The 24,884-nt window shown below is 39.7% G+C and overlaps 1 protein-coding gene across 2 annotated transcripts in view; it reads right to left on the bottom strand.

Annotated features, from left to right (window-relative positions):
• The window catches only part of PLPP1 (phospholipid phosphatase 1), a 66,010-nt gene that overhangs the window by 13,543 nt on the left and 27,583 nt on the right, over positions 1-24,884 (bottom strand). The window contains exons 2-4 of one of the 2 annotated variants that reach the window (XM_084278164.1): positions 24,464-24,615; positions 20,899-21,179; positions 4,228-4,285 (exon numbers count right to left, since the gene is read on the bottom strand). In XM_084278164.1, the coding sequence (XP_084134290.1) occupies positions 4,228-4,285; positions 20,899-21,179; positions 24,464-24,615 (491 nt within the window). The remainder of the gene's footprint in view (positions 1-4,227; positions 4,286-20,898; positions 21,180-24,463; positions 24,616-24,884) is intronic. The other variant, XM_084278163.1, reaches the window with a different exon arrangement.

Below are 24,884 nucleotides of genomic sequence, written 5' to 3'. Positions count from 1 at the left end.
CATAAAAAGCTTTAAGCAAGGACTACCTTAATGAAGCTGCCACCGGTTATGGAAATATATTAGTTGATATGGTATTGTAAACTCCTTGTATTTAGATAACCTTCAAAAGCTTGACTTCCATGGGCACGTAACGCTGCTGCTGCAATGAGCTTAAGACAATATTAAGTAACTGTAAGTGCTGGGCAACAAATGTGATTTGCACCCTCTCAGAACAACGTGAGCCCCAGTTACATACCAAGTAAGTATTTCCATTCCTGCAGTTAAAACTCCAACACTGTCCCACAAACCAAAAGACAAACTAAGGAGAAATACTTCAAATTCCCAGATACGTGCCTGCTTAGACTTTTTAAGTTCAAGTAGTATGATATTCTTACATGACTTCAAGAAGTGTTAAAGTAGTGAGATACAAGCTTTCAGTTTGGAATTTTCAGCTTCTCAGGTTGTATGCTTCCTTCTGAACTAATTTTCTTCGTAGGTTCCTGAAGGTAATGAGACCATCTAGATAAAACCCTTGCTTTCAGGGTAACGAGGCCCTGGAACATGAAGACAATAAAGTCACAACATCTCTTTGAGATGAACTTTAAACTACCAGCTACTTCCCCCCCCCTTGCAAAAAACCAACCACAACTAAAACAAAATCAAACCAAAAAACCCAACCAAACAAAAAAACTCACCCTCCCAGCAGCACCTATAGCTTTTTTTTTGGCCAACAACATCCTTCACATTAAATACAGAGCCTGAGCTGTCAGGTGTTTCCATGTACCCTCATATAAGGTGTTCGAAATCACAGGTTTTTCTCTCCCAATACCAGCAGCAGAGCCATGCAGCCATGAGTCAGATACTGAACCTGTAAAATTTTTTATGTCATAAAAGGTTTAAAGCATCTAAAAAAAGTTCAAAACTTGCTTATGAACCATTTCAAATTTGTTTTTATTACATCATGTGCAATAAAAGAATTGTTACATCATTTGTAATAAAAGAATCAATGAGTGTTTATCAATGTGGTGATAGGTGCTTTATATATATATAAATTTAACTTGCTTGTGTTCAGCAATTCTGCTCTAAGTAACTGAAGCTACAGACATTTTTTACTAGTAATTTTTTTTCCCAGTATTTTGCAGGGTGGCTTAAGCGAGGCCGCATACTTCAAGCATCTCTCATTTCACAGTTGCAGTGCTGGTGCTGTCTGTGGCAGAGATAATTTACCCCCAGATTCTCCTAAAACGTTCCCTCGTTTTCTGCAAGGCACAGGTGTTCAGCCAGTAACATTTCAGAGCACGCTTGCTGCGGCAGGCACACATGGCAGAGTCCCCCAGTCCCTCCAGAAACCAGCATGCTAGAGTCTGGTTATGCTTAATACCACCTATCAGTAACGCCACATGTTAACAACTCTGTCCTCAGCCTGCAGCTAGAGTGTGTGAAGAGCAGATGGAGCCAGCATCAGAGGTCAGTTAGCAAACAGGTTATCGAGTGCCTCAGGCTTGGTTTGGAGCCCCTGGCAGCACTCTGCCCTGCCCCGTGGTCAAGGGGGAGGATTAGGAAGGTGTTTTCCTTGTCTTCCTGCAGTGGCTGTCTGCTTGAAGACATCTGTACTACTGCTTTAGCTTTTTTAAATAGAAACACAGCACTCAATGCAAAGGTTGGCATAATGCTCTGTTAATAAGCAAGGTAAGAGCATCCTGCACAGGCATCATTAACCTTCTTCAGATGTCCCTATGAAGGGCTCACAACAGTCTCTGGATGAATAATCTTATTATGGGACAGAAGAAAGTAGAAGTCTAATCTCCACAAAGCTTCTTATTTGTACTGGGCAACAGTAGCTCAGCTAGAGACAAGACAAGAAACTGGGGTGCAGGAATGGATGAAGGCTGCCTTCCCCTCCAGGCAGGGATCTGGCTACTCCTTGAGGAGTTTACTGAAAAACAGACTGCTCTCCAATAACACACTGTTTAACTCTTAACATGACATTTGCAAAATGTCATTCATGACAAAGCACATTCCTATGCTTCTAGTTTCAGGGAGTTATGTAAAGCCATGTTGTCTTGCAGAACCAAATGAGCACAAGTCAGTTTCTGCAACAGCATGCTGAGCCATGGCGAGTTTTATTTCACTGCTGAACCAGGATCAACACAAGCTCTGTATTTACAGCATTTCAAAGTGGCATACAGAGGATGGATTTGACTTCCACCTCTCCCACACACAGACAGTTGCTAAGAGCAAAGTTCACACACACAAAGCCCCAAGACAGGTGTGGGTCACAGTCGCCTGTTCAGGAACTGCACACAAGCTCCTCTGCATGGATTAAAAAAACAAATTAAAAACACCCATGCCAAAGACAGCTACAAAAAGCATTATGCAACCCACATGAAGTTAGTATCTTCAAAATAAAGAATTCTTGACTTTCTTGCCAAAGGCTGCATTATTTCAAATCCTAGTAGGTTAAACAAACAAGGTCTGCGTTCCAAGATGTTCAGCACATCTTCTATCTTACTGTACTCAACTACAGATGGCCTCAGTATTACAGCAAATGGGGGTGGGGAGGGGTGTTCAGGGGGCAGGCAGCCAGGGCACACATGGGTTTTAGTTAACAGAAGCCAGGTTTTAAACTAGCAACTCCTTTCTCGCAGTCCGTACCAGCTAAGAAGTCTTCCTGCTCACCACCAACTCCCCGGGCTGCAGCAAGCAGGGCTAACACATATATGTGACAGAGGTAAAAGTCCAGACAGATTCAGATCCCTGCCAAATCACTGCAATCCAGTCAGGATAAATTATAAGCCATACACATTGCCACACACCTAGCAAGTTTTTTCTTGTCTCTAAGTTTGTGCTTCTGAGAGGCTGCAGTATCACATTGCTCAACAAAACCACGCATGGAGAAGTCGGATCCGAAGGGTACAGCTGAACCCAACAGAGCAAATCACTATTAGGTTGCTATATAGCAGTAACTGCTCCACTGTGCTGTGGAAATAGTGGATTCATATCACAGGGGAACGTAAATAGTTTAAGGTTTTTTTCCCTAATTTAAAAAAAAAAAAGTCCTCAAAACTATTTACATTCCCTTGTGATATATGTATTTGGTTAAAAAAAGTCTCCAAACCCAGCTGACAGATAGGAAGTTTCACTATATTCTAAGTCAGCCTGGGACATAATGCTCTCACAAACTTTGTACTTACATTAATGCAGGTAAGAGGGGAGAGCAGCTGATCAGGTTTAGCCATAAACAAACTGTAGTGATAGTTGCAACTGAACATCGGGCTTCCAAAAAAGCTTAATTTGAAAATTAAACTTAAGAAATACTTGTCAAACTGAAGGTTGCAGGGTTTTTTTGATTGAATAACCTGTCCACTCACTGTGGATGTTACACTATTGCCAAGAGACAGTGAAAAAATTAAAATGCAATCTAGATGAGAAGGCAAGTAGAATCTGAGCTCTGAAAATCCTGCTATATACATGTTGTGTTAGCAGTGTTATATCTGGGACTAGATCTTAATTTTACAACTACATGAACAACAAAAGCATATAAAGTTGTTTAATACCTTCTGTGTTATAAATTAGCTGAGGAAGAAAAACCAGATCAGTCCTTCAGTGTTACAAAGCTTATCCTAGGAGTGAAGATAATTTGCCCTAGCTGACTTGGAACAGTTTGAACTGAAACATATTAGGCTCCAATTGAAGTTTTAATTAATTGATCTTATCACTGGTATTTACTTCCACAGATAGGTCTGTCCCCTTACTTCCCTCATTCTCCCTCTCCACCCCTAAAAGAGGAGAAAATTAAAAGTAATATAAAAATTCAAGCTTATCTGCTGTTTTGTGCTTGTTGGCCCAGCTATTTGATCAGGGTTTAAGTTTAGGCTTTCTGGTTTTCAAAAAGGCTTTGCATATTTCAGTAATATATGACTGACTTAATAGGTGGCTTGCAATACTTTCAATATAATTGAATTTAAGTAGAGGCATATTTTCCAAACCCACTTGTCACCAGGTTCATTTCAGACAACACACACAAGCCAACTACCATATTAAGTATTTTTAGGCATAATAAACATCATTCCATTTCTTGCCTCAGTATCAGTGGCATTCCCTTATAACTCTGAGGAATCTTTTGTCTCAGACAAGCATCCTGCAAAAGCAACGCTTCTTGTGCAGAGCAGACAAAAATTCTTCAGTTTTTGAAGCAGGTAACTACCAGAGTTTTTGTTGCTATTTAGATGGAAACAGCATACTTACTGCTAGGAAGAGCATGCAGTACATCGAGAACGAAGAATGGCCAGAGTAAAATGATAGTCTGGAAGAGAAGAGAGCAGACATCTCATTATTTTTCTTTTGCAACACTCAGTCTACAGTGATACTGATTCATCTTACACAAGCAAACTGGCAAAATGCAAACATCTCCATGCCTTTGACAAATAGCAGACTTCACTACTCATAAGCTATTCTATTTCAGCATTGAGTTGATCTCCCCATCAGGTTGGAACTACGAGCCCTTTGAAGTCTCAAGAGCAAGTAACCACATGCTCAAAACTAGAAATCAGGTGTCCCTTAAAGCAGTATTAGTTTCATCTTCCTGACAGATGCCAAAATCTTGCAGATATTACCAGATAAACAACCCAGAACTGATTAGTTCATCTTGGTCACCATGAAGAGGCAGTAGGTAACAACTCACATCTAGTTGTTTATGTTACATTTGCATATATATACACATTTGTCAAATGTCCTGATTCATAGAGACCATGACCATTTATCATTGCAGGTTGGGGAGGGGAAAGGCAGGAAGGCAGTTCATTAGGCAGCCAACTGAAGATGATGACACCTCATTTAGTACTTGTAGAAACAGCTTTGTTCTTTGGCTATCTCATCTCAAGATTGACAACACTGCCTTCAACTCAAAGGCCTGCAGCTGGCACATAGCTGAAGGGACTTGACAGTTGATGCCAACTGTCCTCCCCTGAACAGGTGTTTTCTGCCAGAGGCAGCGTATCACAGCTTCAGAAAAAATGCCTCCCACCTCCTCATCCAGAGGAGAGGCAAAATAGAAAGACATTTCTAACTTAGCCTGTGAAGCAGCATCATTACAGAACTCTGTGTGTAAAGTAGAAAAAATAGTTTTAAGTACAATTTCTTTCATCTTTCTGCTTAAGACTATGAGCCAAGCTTCTGTGCAATTCAGCCATGAAACTGCTCCTCAGGTAAGAGTCTGGCATACACAAAGGTGGCCAACAAGTTTCACAGCTCTCCAGACCACCCTCGACCATATCCAGCAGGTCCCTTTCAGTGCCTCAGCCAGGCAGACAGCCTGAGGCCAAGGAAATTCCTGGTCAAGGTAAACTTCTCTATTCTTCAGACCCAGAGCAAGGAAGGTGATTCTGGTGTCCAGCAAGACACCTGGGTTAAACATTCATTGGTGAAATACCACAAAGTCAATAAACCAATCTTGTGCATAGGTGAAGCTGCAAAACTTCCTGCGTTAATTTGCACATATCACACTGTAAAACCACATCAGGTACCAGAAAAAAGCCTCTCTGCAGGTTTTACAGTTCTTACAGTTGATCCAAAGCGCTGCCCATGGCTTTGTTTCAGAGGTACTAAATTAAAATGTATTGGCTCTGTGTTATCTTCAGATGTTTAAAATTCAAAACCATGAAGATTATACCTTAGCTAGACACCCCTTAGCTACTTCAGTACTCAACTTTTCACCGGTTAAAATCTCTAGGCAAGAGTCCACTAGGAAAGCCAATACAATAAGCAATTTGAGGAGCTTAGTCTTTCAGACAAACGTGTCATCTGACCCACGAAAACAAAGCACACTGTTCTACCCAACAGAAATGCAGAACAAGGAATTCCTGGCTGCAATATTTTATCCACTGACTTTGGTGCTATTCCTGTTGTCCAAAAGACGATATTTCCTACAATTCCTGAAGGCAATCTGTTGCCAACTAATGGAATTCAGAAGGCTAGTAAGTGAGAGAAAGGGTGAATACAGTTCTTTATTTTTTTTTATTCCTATACGGTTTCCAAGGTGGCTGACTACTGACATTCTTGATTTTGGGGATGTGTTAGCCCAATGTAACAAAGAATATTTTGTTCCAAGTTGAAGATTACAAAATCTGAGTGCATTCTCATCAGGCATAGATAAGTATGTCGTACATGATTGAAAATGTTTAGTTTAGCACATGAAGTATTGCCAGAAATACAACTGGGACAATGTATTGATCCAACTTGCACATAGTGCAATCCCAGTCAAATTTCTTTGGCAATACTGCAGCGTCTAGATATCTTTAGAGAGACAGACACCAAAAAAAATAATCTTAAAATCCTTTCTAACACTAGGTTTGACAGTGGAAAAGTTTCCCAACAATTCTTTAGCACGGAGATAATGTCTTCCCAACGCCAGGAGAACATCCTTTCTATCACACCAGCCAAGCGGCTGCACGTCCCTGGCTTCACTGTGATCATACTGCAACTGATGGCCTGCCATGAGCCAGCATTTTAAAGATACATACATTTTTAATTTAAAAACCCAACCAGTATTTATTTACCAGTCCCAAGAATAAAAAGGTATTAGAAAATACACTTATAAATAAAATGGTAGAGACAACTTTCCAAACCCTACCATTTGCTGATGAAGGAAAGGTTAAGTTACACACATAGGATTTCAGGACATCCTTTTCAAGCAGCTATTCAAACAGAATCCAGTGAAACTGTTAGTACCATGAAATAGAGTTGGTAGTACAAAGTGTTGTTCTGATATTTTTTTCAAAAAATGGCAGAGTCTGACATCAGAACAGGAGCTTTGCAGAGATCCATGCCTTTTCCTCCATCCTCACAGATCGGTTCTGATACAAGGAACAAGGCTTCGTTGTAACCGGAGAACGTGTAAGCTTTAATTATTTCCATTTGAGCAATATATTACTACCAAGTCAGAAGAATCCCTTAAGTAGTAATAGGAAACTTGTTTCAGGTCTCAGTTGAGGTCTAAAGTCTACTCTCAGAGAGTTTCCAGTTTACACAGTAAAGCTCAAAAAGGTCCTAAAACAAGGCAATTTGAGAGCTATTCAGTGCTCTCAAAACTCAAATTTGCAACAAGTTTCACATGGTTTGTGGTAAAGACAGAAGATGTTATACGTTCTTAAAAAGGTTGCCATAAGACTGATCACAATTAATCACCGTAGCTTGTTATTGTAAGCCTGTATTTTTAAAGATTACCTGGAAAAATAGTCACAGTACAAACCCTTCCTACAAGAAATAATTGAACCAAAGCGCTCAGTACTTTGAGTCAGAATTTCTAATCCCAGATAAGCAAGTCTAAGAGAGATTACCTTGCAGAACTTGACAAGGACAACCACTTCACTCTGTTCTATTCCTTTCCATGCCCCAGGGCAACTGAGCCTTGGGACCAGAGCCTGCCTAACAGAAAGTAGTGTTTCTGCTAACTGAAGAAAAATGGAACAGAAGAATCATTTGTCTTGCACTGTCAATTACAAAAAAAGAGCACGTTTTAAGGAGTAAAATCTGCTCGGCAGTAATTGGTAAAGTGCATTATTTTACAAGTGAATTACTGAACACTGGAACTCAGTAAACAAGCTGGATCCTTTGTCTCTATATAATGTCTTCTTAAGGACACCTGAATGTACAGAAACATTTAAGCCAAGTGCAGGAAGTGACAGGGAAGTCAATAGCCTTAGTGAAACACAAGGCTAGGATATAGCTAAATGCATACAACACAGTGGAGCATTAAAAGCTGAGAAATTAGGTGTTAGAAGTAACCATAGAAAGAGATATACCAGAAGAAAGCACATCCTGTTGCCACAATAAACCCGGCAGGGGCTAAATGATAAGGGAAGTCTGCCCCATAGAAGTACTGAATTACAGAACAATCCCTTAGAGGAAAAACAGGAGGCCCAGCAAAACATTATGCACGCTGCCACATCAAATAAAACCACCCACTGGATTAGCCAGCAAGTTCTTTCTATCCTCAGTTCTTTGGATTCTCAAAGTCTGACTCAAAGCTTCCACTGACATTTGTGTTACCCGTGCTGTTGATTTGGAGGGGAGTAAGTGCCAGACAGAGCTGCAGCTCAGCACGTCTGTGCCGAGTAAGCCAGAGCGCTCCACATGCTTGCGGGGGAAACGTTTTTGGAATCTCAGTGCCATGAGGACGTGGTTTAATAAAGCACTAGTCCTGTGCTTAAACTGAAGCACCATATTCTTTAACAGGAGTTTTCTCTGCATTCAGCTATCTACCTGTTTTCACAGGACCCACTCTTTTCTCTAGTGCAAGACTTGCACGAGTACAACTCTGAAGATCAGTGGGAGTTGAAAGGTTTGAAGTGTTTCTGTGATTATCATAAAGAAACATCTACATAAATGCACAAGCAATTCATCTGGAAAACCATTTTCAAAAGATAGTATTACCAATTTCTCCACTTCCTTCTCCTCCAGTAGTTAAACCCACACCAGTACAAAGTCCTACACTTCGAGAACGGATAAAGCTCTCAGTCTGTTCAGTTCACTAACCCTCGTTGGACAATTCTGCTGACAGAGGTGTTCTGACATGAGCTATTAGTCATAAGCATCTTGCACAATTCCCTAATCATACTTGGGGTGAGAGGTAGATCCACTCAGCTCTACTTTAAGTAATGGTAGATAGGTAAGAAATCTTTGCCAGTGACAACACTTCATACAGACCAGACTTGCCCGTTTCTTTTTGCAGTTACTTGTTTTGCCTTTTACAGGCTACTGTACGTTACTCTTACCTTTACACAAGTGAAAGCTCCCTGCTTATTCTACTGACATAAAACATATCTAGCAGGTTTTAGGAAGGAACTTGACTAGGTTGACCAGATTTTGAAGTTCCTTAAAAACTTTCTGCTGATGTTTTTTGTTTGGGGTTTTTTTTTCCTTTCTCTCTTGGAATTTATAAAATATCTCACAATGCATCCAAGTATGCAGACATCATGTAAATTTTCTCACTTCATACAGAAGTATTACACACTAATTAAAAATATCTGATTGGGCAATGACTAGTTAGCTTAGCTATTCTGCTTCTGTCAGCAGCAGTTTATACCAGCAGCTAATAGAGGAATAAATTTCACTGTAAAATGGACAGTGTGGAAAGTCTCATCCCCCCACTATTTTTCCATTTCCCAAGGAGCAGTGAGTGGTATTATGCATTCTGAATTTCCAAATTTTCTAAAGTTTAATCAAGGGAGCAAAAATTTCCAAATCCTGGCATTTACACTGTGCACAAACACCTATATTCAGAGCTCTCAATATTAAAGTTCAACCAGCTGGCAAGCTGCAATGTCATTCCATACGTATACTGCAAAACTACTACTAAGTAAATTGTCTTTTGTCAGTTTTGACTTTGTCACTCAATTTAACTCAGCTCAGAAATGTAAGTTTAACTTTCCACTACATTTCTAGTTAGCCTCCTCCAATGGAAAAAAAAGAAAAATCAGGACTTTGTTTTACTTCCCTGTCCTTGTAATCCCCTCTCAGGAAAGGGTAAAAGTGAAACTGGCAGCAAGAGGGATTCAAACCAGCATTTCTAAAGACTAATAGATTGCTGCCACATGCATCATATTACAGGCTTCTGTTCCATTAGCCATGTCTGCAGAAGTTATCCACATAATACTATTCAGACTCACAGGACTGTTATTATCATTTTACATAAATTGAATGAAAACAAAAAAGATAAACCCTGTTAAAGAGGGAGCAGCAATCAAATCCCTGATTTAAGAAACCACTTTGGGCATGAAGCACTTGGAAAGTGTGCAGCACTCGCCCCCCAACAGATTTCTGTAATCTTCAAAGGGGGAAAAAGGGAAAGGAGGCAGCAGGAAAACAGTCAGCAGTAAGGGGATTTCAATTCCTACAGTACTGTTTGAGCAGCACAGTGTTATACCCATGTCTAAAGTTTTATCTTAAGTGCTTTTTTCCTTCTGTTAACTTGGACAGGTTTCACACATCAGTGAAATTCTGCAAGGAATGAGAAGATGCACCTACCTACTTGATCACCCACAGCTAGTTTCCAAATGTGTTTCAGGGTGTTTAAGCTACTGAATACAAGAAACACTGCAAGCACAGCTTTTCCTGAAAACCATTAAAGAGTGAAGGTTTTATTTTCAGTTATGAAAGTAAATGCTATCCCTCACCCACTGAGAAGGGCAAACTGACATCATGGCAAAGGAGATGCAAGATTAGAAACACAATCCAGATTGCAGAACTGCATCTCAATCTTGGTTACAGCATGTTCATCTTTCAGATTTGATTATTCCTCCTGCCAATTAATTTCTATTGCAAATATAACTTTAGAGAAGTGTAGCCCATTTCACCATTTACTGTAGCACATAGCCCAGAAGCTTCTAAACTTTAAATATTTTTAAAGACCTTCTATTTACTACCCTGTTTTAGCTTTTTCCTTCCATGTAAAAATAAGTGTAGGTGCCTTGACTATGCCTCAGTTCTCAGAGGTGGTGAATAGTTTCGTTAGGACTGGAAGCATTCCCAAATCAGCCATGTTACATCTTGAATAACAGTAATGACATAAGGGTGAGAAGCAATGTTTAAGGAAAAAGCTGCACCATCTGAATAGTGGGACACATGTGACCTTCCATTCATCCTTTTCAACTGCTTTGGTATCCAAGCTCCTGGAGATTTTTTTACATGTGTCTTCAGAAGTGAAAAATACTATAATTAGCCTCTGATGAAAACTCCTCAACATATAAACTGTAGTACTTCATAACACTTCACAGGTTAAAAGCTCCATAATAGAAATACAAAGGCTATACACAACATAGTAGTATGTCCCTAGCAAGCACTTAAGTCTTCACCCATTTTAGAGATATTTCTGATAGGAACTGCCAGATTTTGTTATGCTTGGATAAATGCAGTTTGATTTTTGAAAAAGCTTTAAGAAGTTTCAAAACAAAAAATACCAGAACATTTCCAAAAAGCTAAGTTACTTTAATGTAAAATACTACTTCATCATAGAAGTAATCCCAGTACTGAGAAACAGGCAGAGGGGGGAGGAGAGAGAGACAGGAAGGATTCTTTAATGGACATGTTTTAACTTGAAGCAAATTTGTCTCCTATGTTAGGATTAAAATTTCCAAAGCAAACCAAAAGCAAAGGCTATCTGATTAAATAGAGGAAGACAAGTATTCATTAAAATGGAAGTAACATATTAAGTTCTGTGGGTTGTGTTTGTTTACTGAACACAAGGACTGTTTTGAAATTATACAGAGAACAGACAACAGAGGTTTCAAAAGTCTGGTTGAACTTCAAACCTAAGTTTTGCAGGTTAGCCCCATACCAGCCATCTGGCACAGGTGCCTAGCTACTGGGAACCCATCCCAGTGATTTAAGTGTGCTCACCAGCATGCACAAGTACAACCTGAGAAAGAGCTCTAAAAGCTGAAAGAACATCGTGGCAAAGGAAGGACTGGAAAAGGGCACCACTTTGGCACTGGTGTTGAAATACATTATCAAGTTCCAAACAGTCAGCTCTCATTTCCTAAAGACTTCTTTGGAGATTACGTTTTGAGTTTGCAGTGGCACCTGTACCTTAGTAATACCTTATTGTTATGAACCTCACACCTGTTAAGGTTATCTGTTACCACAAACAGAACAAAGTGACAGACACAAATTAGAGAACTTCAGCTATCCAAAGTTAACTCCACTTCAGAGAAGTGTTTCACACATCCCCGGCTTTGGAGCCCAACCACGTACAGGCTGCACAGAGTGCCTCTGAGGTAGCTAGACCTGGCTTCAGCATTCACCACTTCAGGCTCTTGGATCTCCCTGGTCACCAGACCCAGAACTCTGAATGTTTTTTCTTAGATACCACCTTTTTGTTTTTTACCCTAGTATGGGTGTCAGGGTGGGACCTGGAAGTTCAAAGTCAGCAATTGCAATACTGTGACAAACCTGCATCACTCAGCTTAAAGCACAGTAAATACTGCCAGAAAAAGCTGCAGTAAACTCAGGAAGCCCGGGCAGGTAGATTAAGAGCCCTTTAGCACACATCCAGGACAGACATAGAAAAAACTGTACAAGAATGCATGCTGATGGGAATCAGTTTAATTAGTGTTAAAGCAACAGGATAAATCAGCAAGCTGTACTGCACATTGCAACCAAATTTAGCATGACTACAAGAGGACATTAGCAGCCTAAATGAACAAGCTAGTATCTAGTTCATCCTCTGAATACCCATACCACTGTTCTCATCTTCCTCTTTATAGTCAACTGTCCTGTTAAAGGAGAACATGGATTTTGGGAAAAATTACTAAAACGCAGTTTTGTTCTAATTTGATTCTAGAGCTCAAAAATTCAAGCATGTCGTCTGACCTGATTTACAACATGACTCAACCTTCAATAAAAAAGCTTTAAGAGCAAAGTTTTAATTAATACTATAGAAGAAAACTTTGAAAACCACTTCAAGTACATCCATGGTCAGTACTCATTTGCAGATCACCTGCTCCACCTTCTTGCTCAGAAGCAGGCACATCTTGCATGACACAGTATGCACGCACATGTGTATCACACACTCTTCATTGGTTAGATAAGTAACTAAAATTGTTTGCTCAAAGGGCTAGTCTGTCAAAAGACTGTTCAGACTCGCATCCTTATACTCTTCTCTGGAAGAGATCTGAACACCTAACTTCCCATTCCCAACCTTGCAGTGTGTTAATCAAGGAAGTACATGTTATGCTTACACTTTCCCATATGCAACTGTTCTGTGTCTCAACAGCATAAAATTAAATACTGGAATAAAAAAAGCTCCTTGGTTCATCTTAAAATCATAGAATGTTGCTACATGTGTGTAATACCTCTGCATTCTTGATTTTAAAGAATGTGAAGAAGTGGGGGGGTGGAGATGTTTGCTATATATGTTATTTTTCCTCTAATGAACATTGTCCTCTTCACTTTCAGGAGTAGGAACCCAAACTGTCCCCAATACCAAAACTCCTTTGTTATGGAATTACTGACATTATTTCAGTTTCAAAAATGTGAAAAAGTTTAAACTACATTCAGGAAGCTTGTGAATATTTTTGGGGGAGAAAAGAAAAGCTGGAACCAGCAATTACCCAGGTTTAAAATTGAATCCAGGATTTTTCAGCTGCAGTCCAAAAGGACAATAAAATTCCATCATAAAGGGACACATTTGGCATTTATGAAATCCAATTTGGAGCAGACAGTATATATCAACAAGACAAAGGCCCTCTGGAGATATTCAAGACCTGTCTGGATGCCTATCAGTACAATATGAGCTAGGGAGCTGCTTTGGCAGGGGGGTTGGACCCGATGATCCCTCAAGGTCCCTTCTAACCCCTATGATTCTATGATTCTATGTCTATGTCTCTATAGAGTAACAGAATGAAGCCAACAATATGTGGTTTACGAGAGAGGAAGACTGGAACACTTTCAGGTCTGCACCTTAAATGAGAGCTCAATAAACAAGCTTGAGAGCAAAAGTTAACGAATTGAAGGGTTTGAGAAATTAAAGCATCTTGATCCTCCTCCTTTTAACTCACTATAAGATACAGCTGAGATATGTAAGGAGGAAATGAAAAATCACTCAAGAAGCTCAGCAGGGAAGAAGCTTGTTTAGATGTCTGGAAGCTAGGCTTCAAGTCTTACCCAAGACTGGAGAAAAAGAATTGCTGTGTCTTCCTTTCAGGCTCTTACAAAAAAGATAAACAAGATGTGGTAGGGGACAGGACGAGAGGACGACATCCCCAAATATGATAGAATCCACTGGGCAACTCTACCACTGGAGTACAGATGAAAGTTTCTATAGACTGGAAGCATAGGAACTTCAAGTATCTTCTATCCAGAAAATCTCCTAGCGGAATTCAGCTGCCTCGAAATCTGCTGGACAGACAACAGGGCAGGGTGCAAACAATTCAAGAGCTTTGACACTGCTGTTGGACAGGCCTAACAGGAAGAGTGCTCTCTCCTAATCACCTTTACTCAGGAATAAAGGTGAACTAGTTGGACATGCCAGCGATAGCCTTGGTTCTCAGCACAAAGGCACTCCATCCCCTTGTGAAAGCAAACAACCAGGTATAACCAGAGGCCATCTGGATTCAGCAAGAAACATCTGACTAAATTTAACTACAGAAAAATGATGAGGTAGAAACAGACAGCCTACCAACAACAAGTAATGAAGCACCACCCAAGGATGCACATAAAGAATAAGGAAGGCCAAGGCCAGAGCTAGTGAGGTATACAAAAGTCAATGTGAAGGTGTTGAACTGGTACATCAGCAGCAAAACAAAGGACACACATGCCCACTACTGCACAGGTTGAGCCATGCTGTGACAAAGGGAATAGAAAACAAAGGTGCTCAATACTTAGCCTCAGTTTTTTTAAGTCTTTCCCAACAAAATCTTTTCAGCCTCCCAGGTCTTCACGCCCAGTAACAAAGTTTAGAGGACCACCTAGTCAAGGAAGATCTCACTGTGATTACTTAAAGCTGGACTTGCAAGTCCATAAGACTAGGTGGCTTCCATCCAGTGGTGCTGAGGAAGGTAGATAATGCTATGAGGGGGCTGCTTAGGTATCTTCAAGAAGCCACGTGAAGGAAGCAGCAGAGTCCCCCAGTGGTTAGAAAAAGGGCAGGGAGTGAAGGAATAGACTTTCCCACCAGGCTGTGGAATCTCCATCTCCAGAGTGAATGAATCAGGATGCACAGGGATCTTGTCAAAATTCTACAGCTACTCCTGCTTGAAACCGTCGGTCTGACCAGATGATCTCCTGTATAAACACTAAGACTTCTTAAGCATCCAGCCATGTAAGCCATTCTTCCCAGACATTATACGGCCTCCACAGTCTTCAAGTTTACATGGATATTAATAATACTGTGTGGGAAGCACAAAAAGGCTGAGCTAAAATTTGAGAAGATAGTTTCAGAATTTCACAAGATACCTAAGGTATACTCAGAAGGGTAGAAAACATAAGCATGCTAGCTTCTCTAAAAAGCTGAATTTTTGAAAGGTTCTAATACTTCCTGAAAAAGTTCTAAAATGTCACCAGAAAAGTAACACTCATCCTGAAATACAGTATTAAAAATACAAATTTATGTTAATCCAAAAGTATAAAGAGTAACTTCATAACCCAACTGACAGCTATATGAACCAATTCTTTTGTGCACTAAATTTATTGGTCCCAATTAGTTTCCATTTCAGACACTTTTGTGACCACTATGGAACCAGCAGCAAATCAAGTACACTGAACATGTGAGAAGCTGCCCACTAAATTAAAAACCTTTTGCTTTCTAAGATTTCAAGCTCAGAACAGCGTTAGCAAAAGATATGTTTCAGATTCCTTACTGAGTACTGATGCTACAAACCTTACTTTTTTCCCTTATTACTGCAGTGATTCTAAAATAAAAAAAATTTAAGGAACTATGCTTTGAAGATTTTAAGTTCTAGGGAGGTATTATTTGCACCAGCAGCAACTAGAACTTATTTATTTCCACCCTAGCATATTGTTGTCCCTGTGAAATTACTCACCAGACCCCCCATGATAGTACTTCAGCTTTAACATTTATTCTTAACTTGTGGATAAAAACCCAAGTTTAAATAGTGTCAGAGTCAATACACCTGACCTTTACACAAGGCTTTAATGTGCTGTTTGTGTTGCTAAGTTTACAACACGATATATATGAAAGTGACAACACAATCCTAAATTAAGTTCTAAAAATACTAGTAAGCTGTATATAGCACCTGCTACATTGTTTAAGAATTAAAAAAAGCCTTCATTCAAATGTTCTTTCAATTACACACAACTCTTCCAACGCCAGAGGCTTGGTTTGTGGGGGCTCTTCACTGCTGTTTGGGGTGTCAGAGCTTGTGATTGGTGGGCTGGGGTTTTTCTTTGTTTTCAGTTTTTACCTGCTTGTAGAAAGAATTTTATAAAACTGCAGAGAAAAGCCTATCACCATTACTATGTTACCATCCTTCTCAAAAATACATTGACAGAACCTTTAATTAAAGACACATGGTTCTTGAGCTTGGGTTTTACACACACTAGGAAATACCTGTTCTTTCCCTAAGATAACACTCCCAAGTTAACAGACACAGTTAAGACTGACCTTTTCCAAGCTCCAGCTGGCCTGGTTAAGTGACTCCTGGTTTCCAGATCCTGCTTCCTAGAGATTACCTATGCTTGTCTGCACTAAGGCAATCAAGGTAGAGTTAGTAACTCCTGACTGCTAAAATAAGTTGGGAGCAACCAGTTAACACTGTCACACAATGTATTAGTACAGTCTAAAAATACAGTTAACAGTCACCCCATCATCGTCTTGAAGTCTGACATACATTCACTGGTAACTAAACAAACAGCTACAATTTGCCTTTTTATCCCCTCTACCAGACACTTAAATTTTTTCCAGACCAATCAAGTGTTAATATATGCAACCAAAGGCCTTTTTTTAGAGTGCCCACAATTCATAGAGGAAAACAGAAGCTCTCATGTTCTACTGTGTTACTCTAGGGGACATTGAAGCTTCACTGTTTATAAACTCATTTCAGACAGTCAATCAGCAACTACAGCAGAGTACACTCACCAGAGGAACAGTAAAATATTAATTCACAGCTCCTGCTGCTGAATATCTGTGGTTTCTACTGACTTTTTTGGATGTATGAAAGCTAACAAACAGGATGCATGAGCAATCTGCCATGGACTGGCCAGAGCAGACAGGTTTTGGAAGTATGCCTTAGCTACCAATAAGGAATTGAGAAGTCATGATTGGTCCTTTTGCTGTGCTCTCTGCCTAGTCTTCTTTGAGAAATGTGGGTATCTTGCCAACCACCTCAAAGCCAGACAAAGGTAAACAGCAGCAAGCCAAACGAGAAGGAAAAATTGAACAGAATGTGAGCTGCAGAAGCTGAAGAGATCAGAGATTAGTAGTGGCTGCTCACTCCCATCCCCACCTGACCCAGGTTATAGCCAAACACACCTACCTATTTCATTGAGCCCTGCTTTGCTCATTTGAGAAAATCACTTGCCAAATGGCTGTATCCTATCTTCATAGGTGCTACAGTATGCTAAAGGCAATCTGATAGCATTAAAGTATACGCTGCTGTACCAAAAGTGACATGCTAATTGCTAGCACCAATGACAGGAGGACCCCTTGGATTTGTCTCTCTACATTCATAGACACTGAAACTTTTCCTGTATATCAAACTTTTCTAAAACACTGGAACAAGCTACATCTCCCTGTAAAGAAATGACATGATATGAAGTTCTGCACCTTTCTGCCCAGAGCAGTGGCACTTTAAAAGTGTATACATCTTACTCAGCTGTGTTATGTGCTTTAAGGAAAAATTTGCTATTTTGATACTCAGCAGAAAAGTCACCTTCACAGGTCAGGCATCTGTGGAGACTTTCTACACTTAATATTTACTTTAATGGAATTTTACAAACTTCTACACACAACTAGTTGGCATCAAGTCTAGCAACACTGTCCTGAAACACAGAACTGCATTTTCAAGCTAAGTCATTCATCCTCAGAAGACTGCCATGCAGTAGCACATAATGCAAGCTAGACACAGCAACTTGGTAAGTGACAGACTGCCTGAAGAGCTCTTACAAAGACGCAGAAGACGAGTACAGGTTTTCTAATGCTAATACTTAACTAGTAATTTTTAATGTGAAGTTATTTCCATGCATATTTTAGAGATCTGCAAGTGCTACATACTTTCCAGTTACATATGCCAACTCCTACATCCTTCAACAAATATGAAAGAGGTTTACTAAGCACACAACTGTGATTGTGATCCTTGGCTTAGTTTAACCACCAGTAGTACCAAAAGTGTAAACACACTATAAAAGTTGTCAAGGAGAACCTAAGCTATTTAAAATTCAAGAGGACTCTTTTCAACATGGTACAGAGCAAACAACATACTTCAAGAGAGCAAGAATGAGCTTATCAAGCTCAGGATAGAAAGCAAAACCTCACTGAAACTACCAAAACCACTGACAATTAATTTCGACAACCAAGCATAAATTTGTTGGCTTATATTCCAGATAAAGCACATATGTATTTTTAAACTACTGTTACTAATGAACAGTAAAGACTATTGATTTGTTTGAAACTGTATGCAAACAGTTTCAAACATCAGATCTCCATAAAACAATACTGAAATAAAATATGCAATGATGCCTGACCAAAACACTCTCAGCCTCCAACTAACATACACAGGTTTTCTTGGTTTTATTTTTCTGGAAGTTTGTTCAAATGGTTTTTGAGCCCACCAGAAACTTGCACATCCCACCACTGCAAAGAGTTCCACAGCATACTCTATGGGTTGGGGGTGGGGGGCAGGGGCGTGGTGGTGCAGGGAGGGGGAGAAAGAAGAAACTACTTCGAATGCTTCGCTTTCTAGTTTTACCTTTTGAAGGAAACAGGGACAGGTGCTCATTACACTAATTTTATACCACTTCTAAAGTATCCTTTAGGGATTTCCACCTCACACCCATCTCCATTACACACCCACTTACTCTATTTCAGACCAAGATCTACTCAGGGATGCTGCATACCAGAACTATTTATACTTGGGAAGTATGAAATGAGAAGGGAGGAGAGAGCAAGACAGGAGAGTACAATATGCATAGTGGAAGCACACAATGGATTTTTACACTGGAAGCATTGGTTTATACAAAATAGCACACAGAGATTATATTTGTCATTTTGACTCTATAACTGAGCACAAAGCTCTAAAAATACTCAAAACCAACCTCAAGTCCTACTAGTACACTGAAATAACAGGTTCTGTATAGAACATGATTTTATATGCAATGCTATGATTGTCCTGCCTTTATTCTTTTTGTATTTCTACCTGCATATTTATTTTATGGAAGTGAGGACAGATGGTAATAAATTGGCTGCTAATAATTTAATCTAACTGATACCAAAATTCACCTCCTGATTACAGTCTGAGAGCCTACTGACACCCTCCAACTTGCTGCAAAACTCACTGCACTCCACTTCCTCCTCTATTAAACTGAAGGTATGTAGGCACATGACCTAAGATCACTGAAACCACCATGTCAGGTGCAAGGCCCCATTTCCATAAGAAACTCAGAATGGTTAACTGGGTCACTGCATCCATGGTGTCCACCTGTACAGGGCACCGTCCCATTTTAATCTGCCCTCCTCTGCCACTCATTAACCTGGTTTACAGATTTCTGTGCATGAAAGAGCCTCAGCTGAGCGCCAACGCGACACAGGTGAGCTCACACTTACACATCATCAGTTCAACCTTTGACCAAAAAGGAGAACACTCTTACATCATTTTATAGGGAGCAACAGGGACAGGAAAGAAAAAGGGGAAAAAACAGGAGCTGGGAATGCATCCTAACAGCTTGCCATTTAATATGACTGACAAATCTTGCTTCCAGTAAGAAAGTCTGACATGCCAAAGCACTAGCTGCACAGGGAAGAATGAAATTTATTTCCTATTTGAGGATAAAGCTAACTCTGTTTTTATAAGTATGCCCCAAACCCAGAAAATTTTATTCCAGGACCACTTTAGGCATGACAGGCAAGTCAAATTTTCTAATTTTCCCTTTTTACATTTGAGAACCGGTTTCAGACTCATGCAGAAAGTTTGACTGAAGACTCAAAGCTATGCCTAAGCTAATTTTCACCCCACAGTTTCATGCTGAACGCTACACAATTCTGTTTCACACAGCATGTGAGCATGGGCAGTTTTATTTAATGACTCATCCCATTTGAAACTTTGACAAGTATCTTTTCACTTAGTAGTGAAATAATAAAAACCCCTCTTTGAGTATGCAGCAGCAAGAAAACCCCAAAACATTTCACCCAACAAAATATCCATTCACCCCCATCTTGTGTCATAAATTACCATTTAATGTTCTTTTAAACTCCAAGGAGTTAGTTTCTATGAATTACTTATAACTCACTACACAAATTTGCAAAACTGACGAGGTAACAAGACAATCTTGTCTTAGGGGAGGCAGCATCTCCTTTATTTCAATTATTGCTCTACTAGAAATAGACTTTGACAAGTCAGAAATATTTAAAAGTCTGACAGACATGCTGTTTAGAAATGTCTGTTGTCTACATTTCATGAAAATCCTCCTTTATTTGCCTTTTTCCAAACTGAAGTTGACAGTCATACAGAAAATGGCTATTACAAGCATTCATAAGTACATCGTATTTCCTGGAATAGATAAAAGTTATACCTTACTAGTGGATATTCTGACTCTATACAGGCAAGGAAAGTCTATCCAATAATCACTGTCTAGAATACCTTAAGTAAAAGCAGACTTGGCACAATTATGAGTGTTAATAACACAAAAAAAGCTGCACATGAAGCACACTACTTAAATAATCTTCCAGAGAACAAGTATTTTTGTTTCCCTGTTATCTCCCTACAGTTAAACTGACAGGTAAGTATGTCTAGACAGTTTTCTCATTATTAGAGTGATTTTCTTCACTGTCCTCTGTAATTTTTATATGGATGCATACAGGTTTTATTTGCTTTCATTCTGAATCTGAACCGTTCTCCTTCCTATTCCACATCCAATTCTGAAGTCAGATTTCAAATTCTTTTCTTTACTGGGATGTGCAGACATTTTGGAAATGTAAATAGAAGTGAACCGAAACTGACTATTACCCACACTTTGTCAAAAAGCAGAGATGAATACACAGTTTATACATTCTTCTGTAGATGAATAAAACATGCTTCCACAAATTATTTTTTAAAAATATCAGTGTCCAGTCAGGGCTCAATTTTAAAATTCATTACAAGCAATTCATTCTAGGAGAAGCACAAAATAAATGCAGTAGCAACACCAAACTCATCATCCCAAGGTAAGAGACAGGTATTTACAGACAAGTATGCAAGATTAGCCACTCACCTCCCCTCATTGATTTTCGCTTTGTCTCCTTGACAAGAGAAGTTCTCAATGTAACCCAGGCTGCAGTTGATTCGTGCCCAGTCAGGCTGGCACACAGCGAGGAAGTGAGGACGCAGTCTACCTATGGAGTATTTGGCAATGTCTGTCAACGACTGGCTAGCAGCTGCTCCAAAAATGAAGGTCCCAATGGCTTTGTAGATAGTGGCTATGTAGTTATTTCTGACAAATGAATTTGAGTGCAAATGATTATAAAAAACAGAAAGGGTCTCTCCTAGGATTATCTGAAAGAGAAATAAGGACAACAGTTAATGACAGATTACCACTTTAAAAAGAAAGATGTTACTCTATTGTCAATGCTCAGACATGCAGTTGCAGAAACTATCTTTAATATTAAACATTAAGCTACAAATTTAAATTTTCCAAGAGTCAGCACTAACCATGCCCAAACTTTAAACACTTACATAGAAGAAAAAAAAAACACTTTCACCTTACCCTGTTTCATGTTGAACTTATTGATTTTCAGAAGAGTTATTTTTTTAAAAAAAAGCCTTCTCAGAGTAACACTCATCTATATTAGTGGTCCTGATCCTTTTTGTGAAGCCAGAACCATTTCTGAACAGTTTAGGCCTCACTTCCGGATGTGAAAGGCCATTTCTTCAAACCAGGCAATTTCCTATTCCTCAGGAAAATGAAGTCTTATGGGGAGAGAAGAAAGCTAACGACTAGGGAAAGACCAGGCATTACACAGATCTTTCCACAGATTTTATTTTATTTTTTACCCTGCATGTCCCAGTTATATCCATCAAGTGTTGACAGGAAAGCAGGTTTAATTTTCTTCTCCTGCAACCTCATCTTTTGCAGAAAGTAAGCTTTTCCTTAAACCAAGTACAACACTTCACCCCAGACAAGTTGGATATCGCACCAGATGGTTCCACTTTACAGAGGAAGGCTCATCTGATACAAATGAGGAGATGGGTGGGTGCTGTATGCATATATGCAGAGTGATCTCTAATAATCCTGTAAAGATTAAGTGATTGCTCTGTCTGCCACTTGAGAGTGACAAGTCCAGGATCACAGTGAAGCAGAGCTTTGGTCAGTGAAGCTGTTATTAGACACTCTGACACCTGGGCAGACAAAGTAGCTGTCAGTGGCTTTGCACATTAAGGCAAACAGACAAAATCCACTGAAGTTTTCCACCATAGCAAAACATGGACTGAAGCAGAGAAACACCAGAACATGGACTAAAGCTGAGGAAGTTCTCAGTGAAGTACATGCTGGTAATCTCTTACCCAGAATCTACCTATCCCAGAGAGAAAACTCTTAATCATTATAGTTGAGCATAACTCACAGCTGGTAGAAACTAAATCCCTTTTAAAGAACACTGCTGCAAAGCCTGCAAGAAGGTCACTCATCTCAGTTAAAGTGACAAAAAATTAGGTGATGTCAATGCAGCTACTTCACTGGATGCAGACATCAGAGTATTCACCATCAGCAATCTGACTGAACACTGAATAAATAACACCAGCATTTGCTTTTACCATCTGACTTTGAAGCAATTTTGACAGTAAAGCCTGATTGCACAACTAAAAGATGGTCCCTGCAGTTACAAAGGTAACTTTCTCAGCTAGATGTTCATACAGACTCATATGGAGATTGACTAAATTCATGGGAAATACATCCCTTAAAACTTAGCATATTCACTGAAGCCTTTTTTTACTTGGGAGGTCCCTGAGCTACAAATGGGTGGTAGCAAATTACTGAGAGCCAAACATCAATCTTGGCTGACTGTTTTTTCTGTTCTGGCAGTGGTTAAAACAGATGAATGAGGAAGAAGTGAGATAAGCAGCTAGGCAGACTTCAGTTGTGACCAAGTACTGCTGCTCTTAGCTAATATTGTCTACCAATGGTAGTAGCTGGGTGAAAAATGTAGTCCCATCTAAAGAAGCACAATCTTTTAGCATAAACCACTTGCCAATTCACAGAACAGACAAAAAGCAAGTAAGAGTTTTATCTGCCTCAGAAGAACTTGCTTAAGTTTTTGAAGCAGTTTTCCAAGGAAAAGAAAGCTAGGCAGGTCACACTTGATTCCCAGCCCCCCATTTCTACAGTTCTTTCTAAAAAATTCATCCAAGAGCAAGCAAAAGCTACATGTTGCTCTCTACATTGGAATCTACATAAAAATCCACGCAGTCCTCAGGCAACAAGGAGTTAAGACTGCCATAGTATCCCTCATGATATTAACCCATCAGCCCAGAGAGCTAGCTGGCCAATACTGAGGTTTACATTTAGCTACTCCTTTCCAGCTTTGATTCCTAAAATATGCTTGGATAAATATTTATACACCTAAAAATCTTATTTGGCATGAAAGAGTTTTAACTCTGCTCAAAGTGTAGCTCTGATGAGCTTGGATGTCACCCAACACAGAGCCATGAGTGGGATCTGGAGCTTTTTAGCACATCTGGAGAGGGATCTTGAAGCTCCAATGAAGAGCCATTGTTAGAACTAGAGTGGTGTCCTGAAAGACTCAGAACACAAAAATGGTCAACTGATGAAGTCCAGCTCTCCCCTCTGCCCATGCCCAGGAAAAACACCACCATTTTTCGCCCCATCACTGACACTGTAGCCATTTCACTCAACCTAGCTGCTGTTTTCTGCCAAGAAAGGAATTTCACTAGCTTATCCTGGTCCAGACAAGCCACCAGAGATGGCAAAGGACAGGATAACCGTGGGACCTCTGTTTTTGTCCATAGGCTGGCTCATCTGATAGCACATAATTAAACCTTAACCATACAGAGTCACAATATGCTTGAGCCAGTTCAACCAATCTAGGAGCTGAGGTCAAAGGGAGATCCCAACCTGCCAGTTGCAGAGGGACAATTTCTGCTGCTCCCTGATGGGTGTGAAGAGACAGAAGGACAACAGTAACCCTGTTTTCAGGTTAGGTGCAGCATAAAAGTGAATCCTAAAACTCAAAGACAAATGGGCCATATTTTATCCTGACCCTCAGGGAAATAGCCAGGAAAAACTCCTTGGCTACTTATTCTAGTTTTGCTTTTGGTAAGCAGTATAATAGAAAATATTATGGCTTCCAATCAAAGAACTTAGTATCTGTTATTACACTTCCACACAGGTAACTATTTCCAATCACTCTGTGGCAGATAAAACCACTGACTTAATAGATCATGCAACTTCATATTCTGAAAGTAGTAGCTCCCAATATAGAAAAGCTAGAGACAATCATTTAAAATACATTAGTGTTACTCTTAAATGATATGGCAAGGGAGGAAGTTTTTATTTTATCTGTCAACCTGTAGGAATTATGCCACCGTAGTAATAAGGTATGGGTTTTCTCATCTATAGTTCTAGCTGTTGAACCTCAATTAAAGAAAACCTTTTACTACTTCTTGCCAGAACACTATTTCTGGTGCTTTAGGCACCTGGTCTATGGACATTATTTGAAGTTGAGAAATCTATAGTTTTAGAAGTGTGTATTAACAGACTGCCCCTCCTCCCTCATCCCCATCCCCATTTAAATCAAATGCAATTAAGAAAAGTTTTAACTTACAACAATTATACTGAAAGGAATAATTATTCCTGCTAACAACTTATAAGAAATGGTGTCCTCTTTGTATGGATACCGGATGGATTCATCACTACAGAAAACTCCTCTCTGGAAGGGGATACGTCTTGAATTGAGAATTGCAAAAGGCAAGCCAGCTAGCAAAAAGGAATAAAAAATACATTACAAAAGCAACACAAACTCTGGCGATGATTATACCCCCACATTTCCAAGGAGAAGTGCATAAAGAGGAGCAGGCATGCAGCAAGTTAGAAGGATATGCACTTCTGGCCAGCGCTACTGCCTTGTCTTTGCAGCTCCCTGGAAGGACAGCTGAATGCAGGAGAGCAGGACAAGATTCCTCACACCTTTGCATTTGTGGCACATCAAGTACGGAAGCATGCCTAAACCATGATTGAGGAAACAC

Source organism: Gallinula chloropus, assembly GCF_964237585.1.
Source record: "Gallinula chloropus genome assembly, chromosome: Z".
NCBI lineage: Eukaryota > Metazoa > Chordata > Aves > Gruiformes > Rallidae > Gallinula > Gallinula chloropus.
Note: the sequence above shows the minus strand (reverse complement) of the source record. Positions and strands in the feature narration are given on the sequence as shown.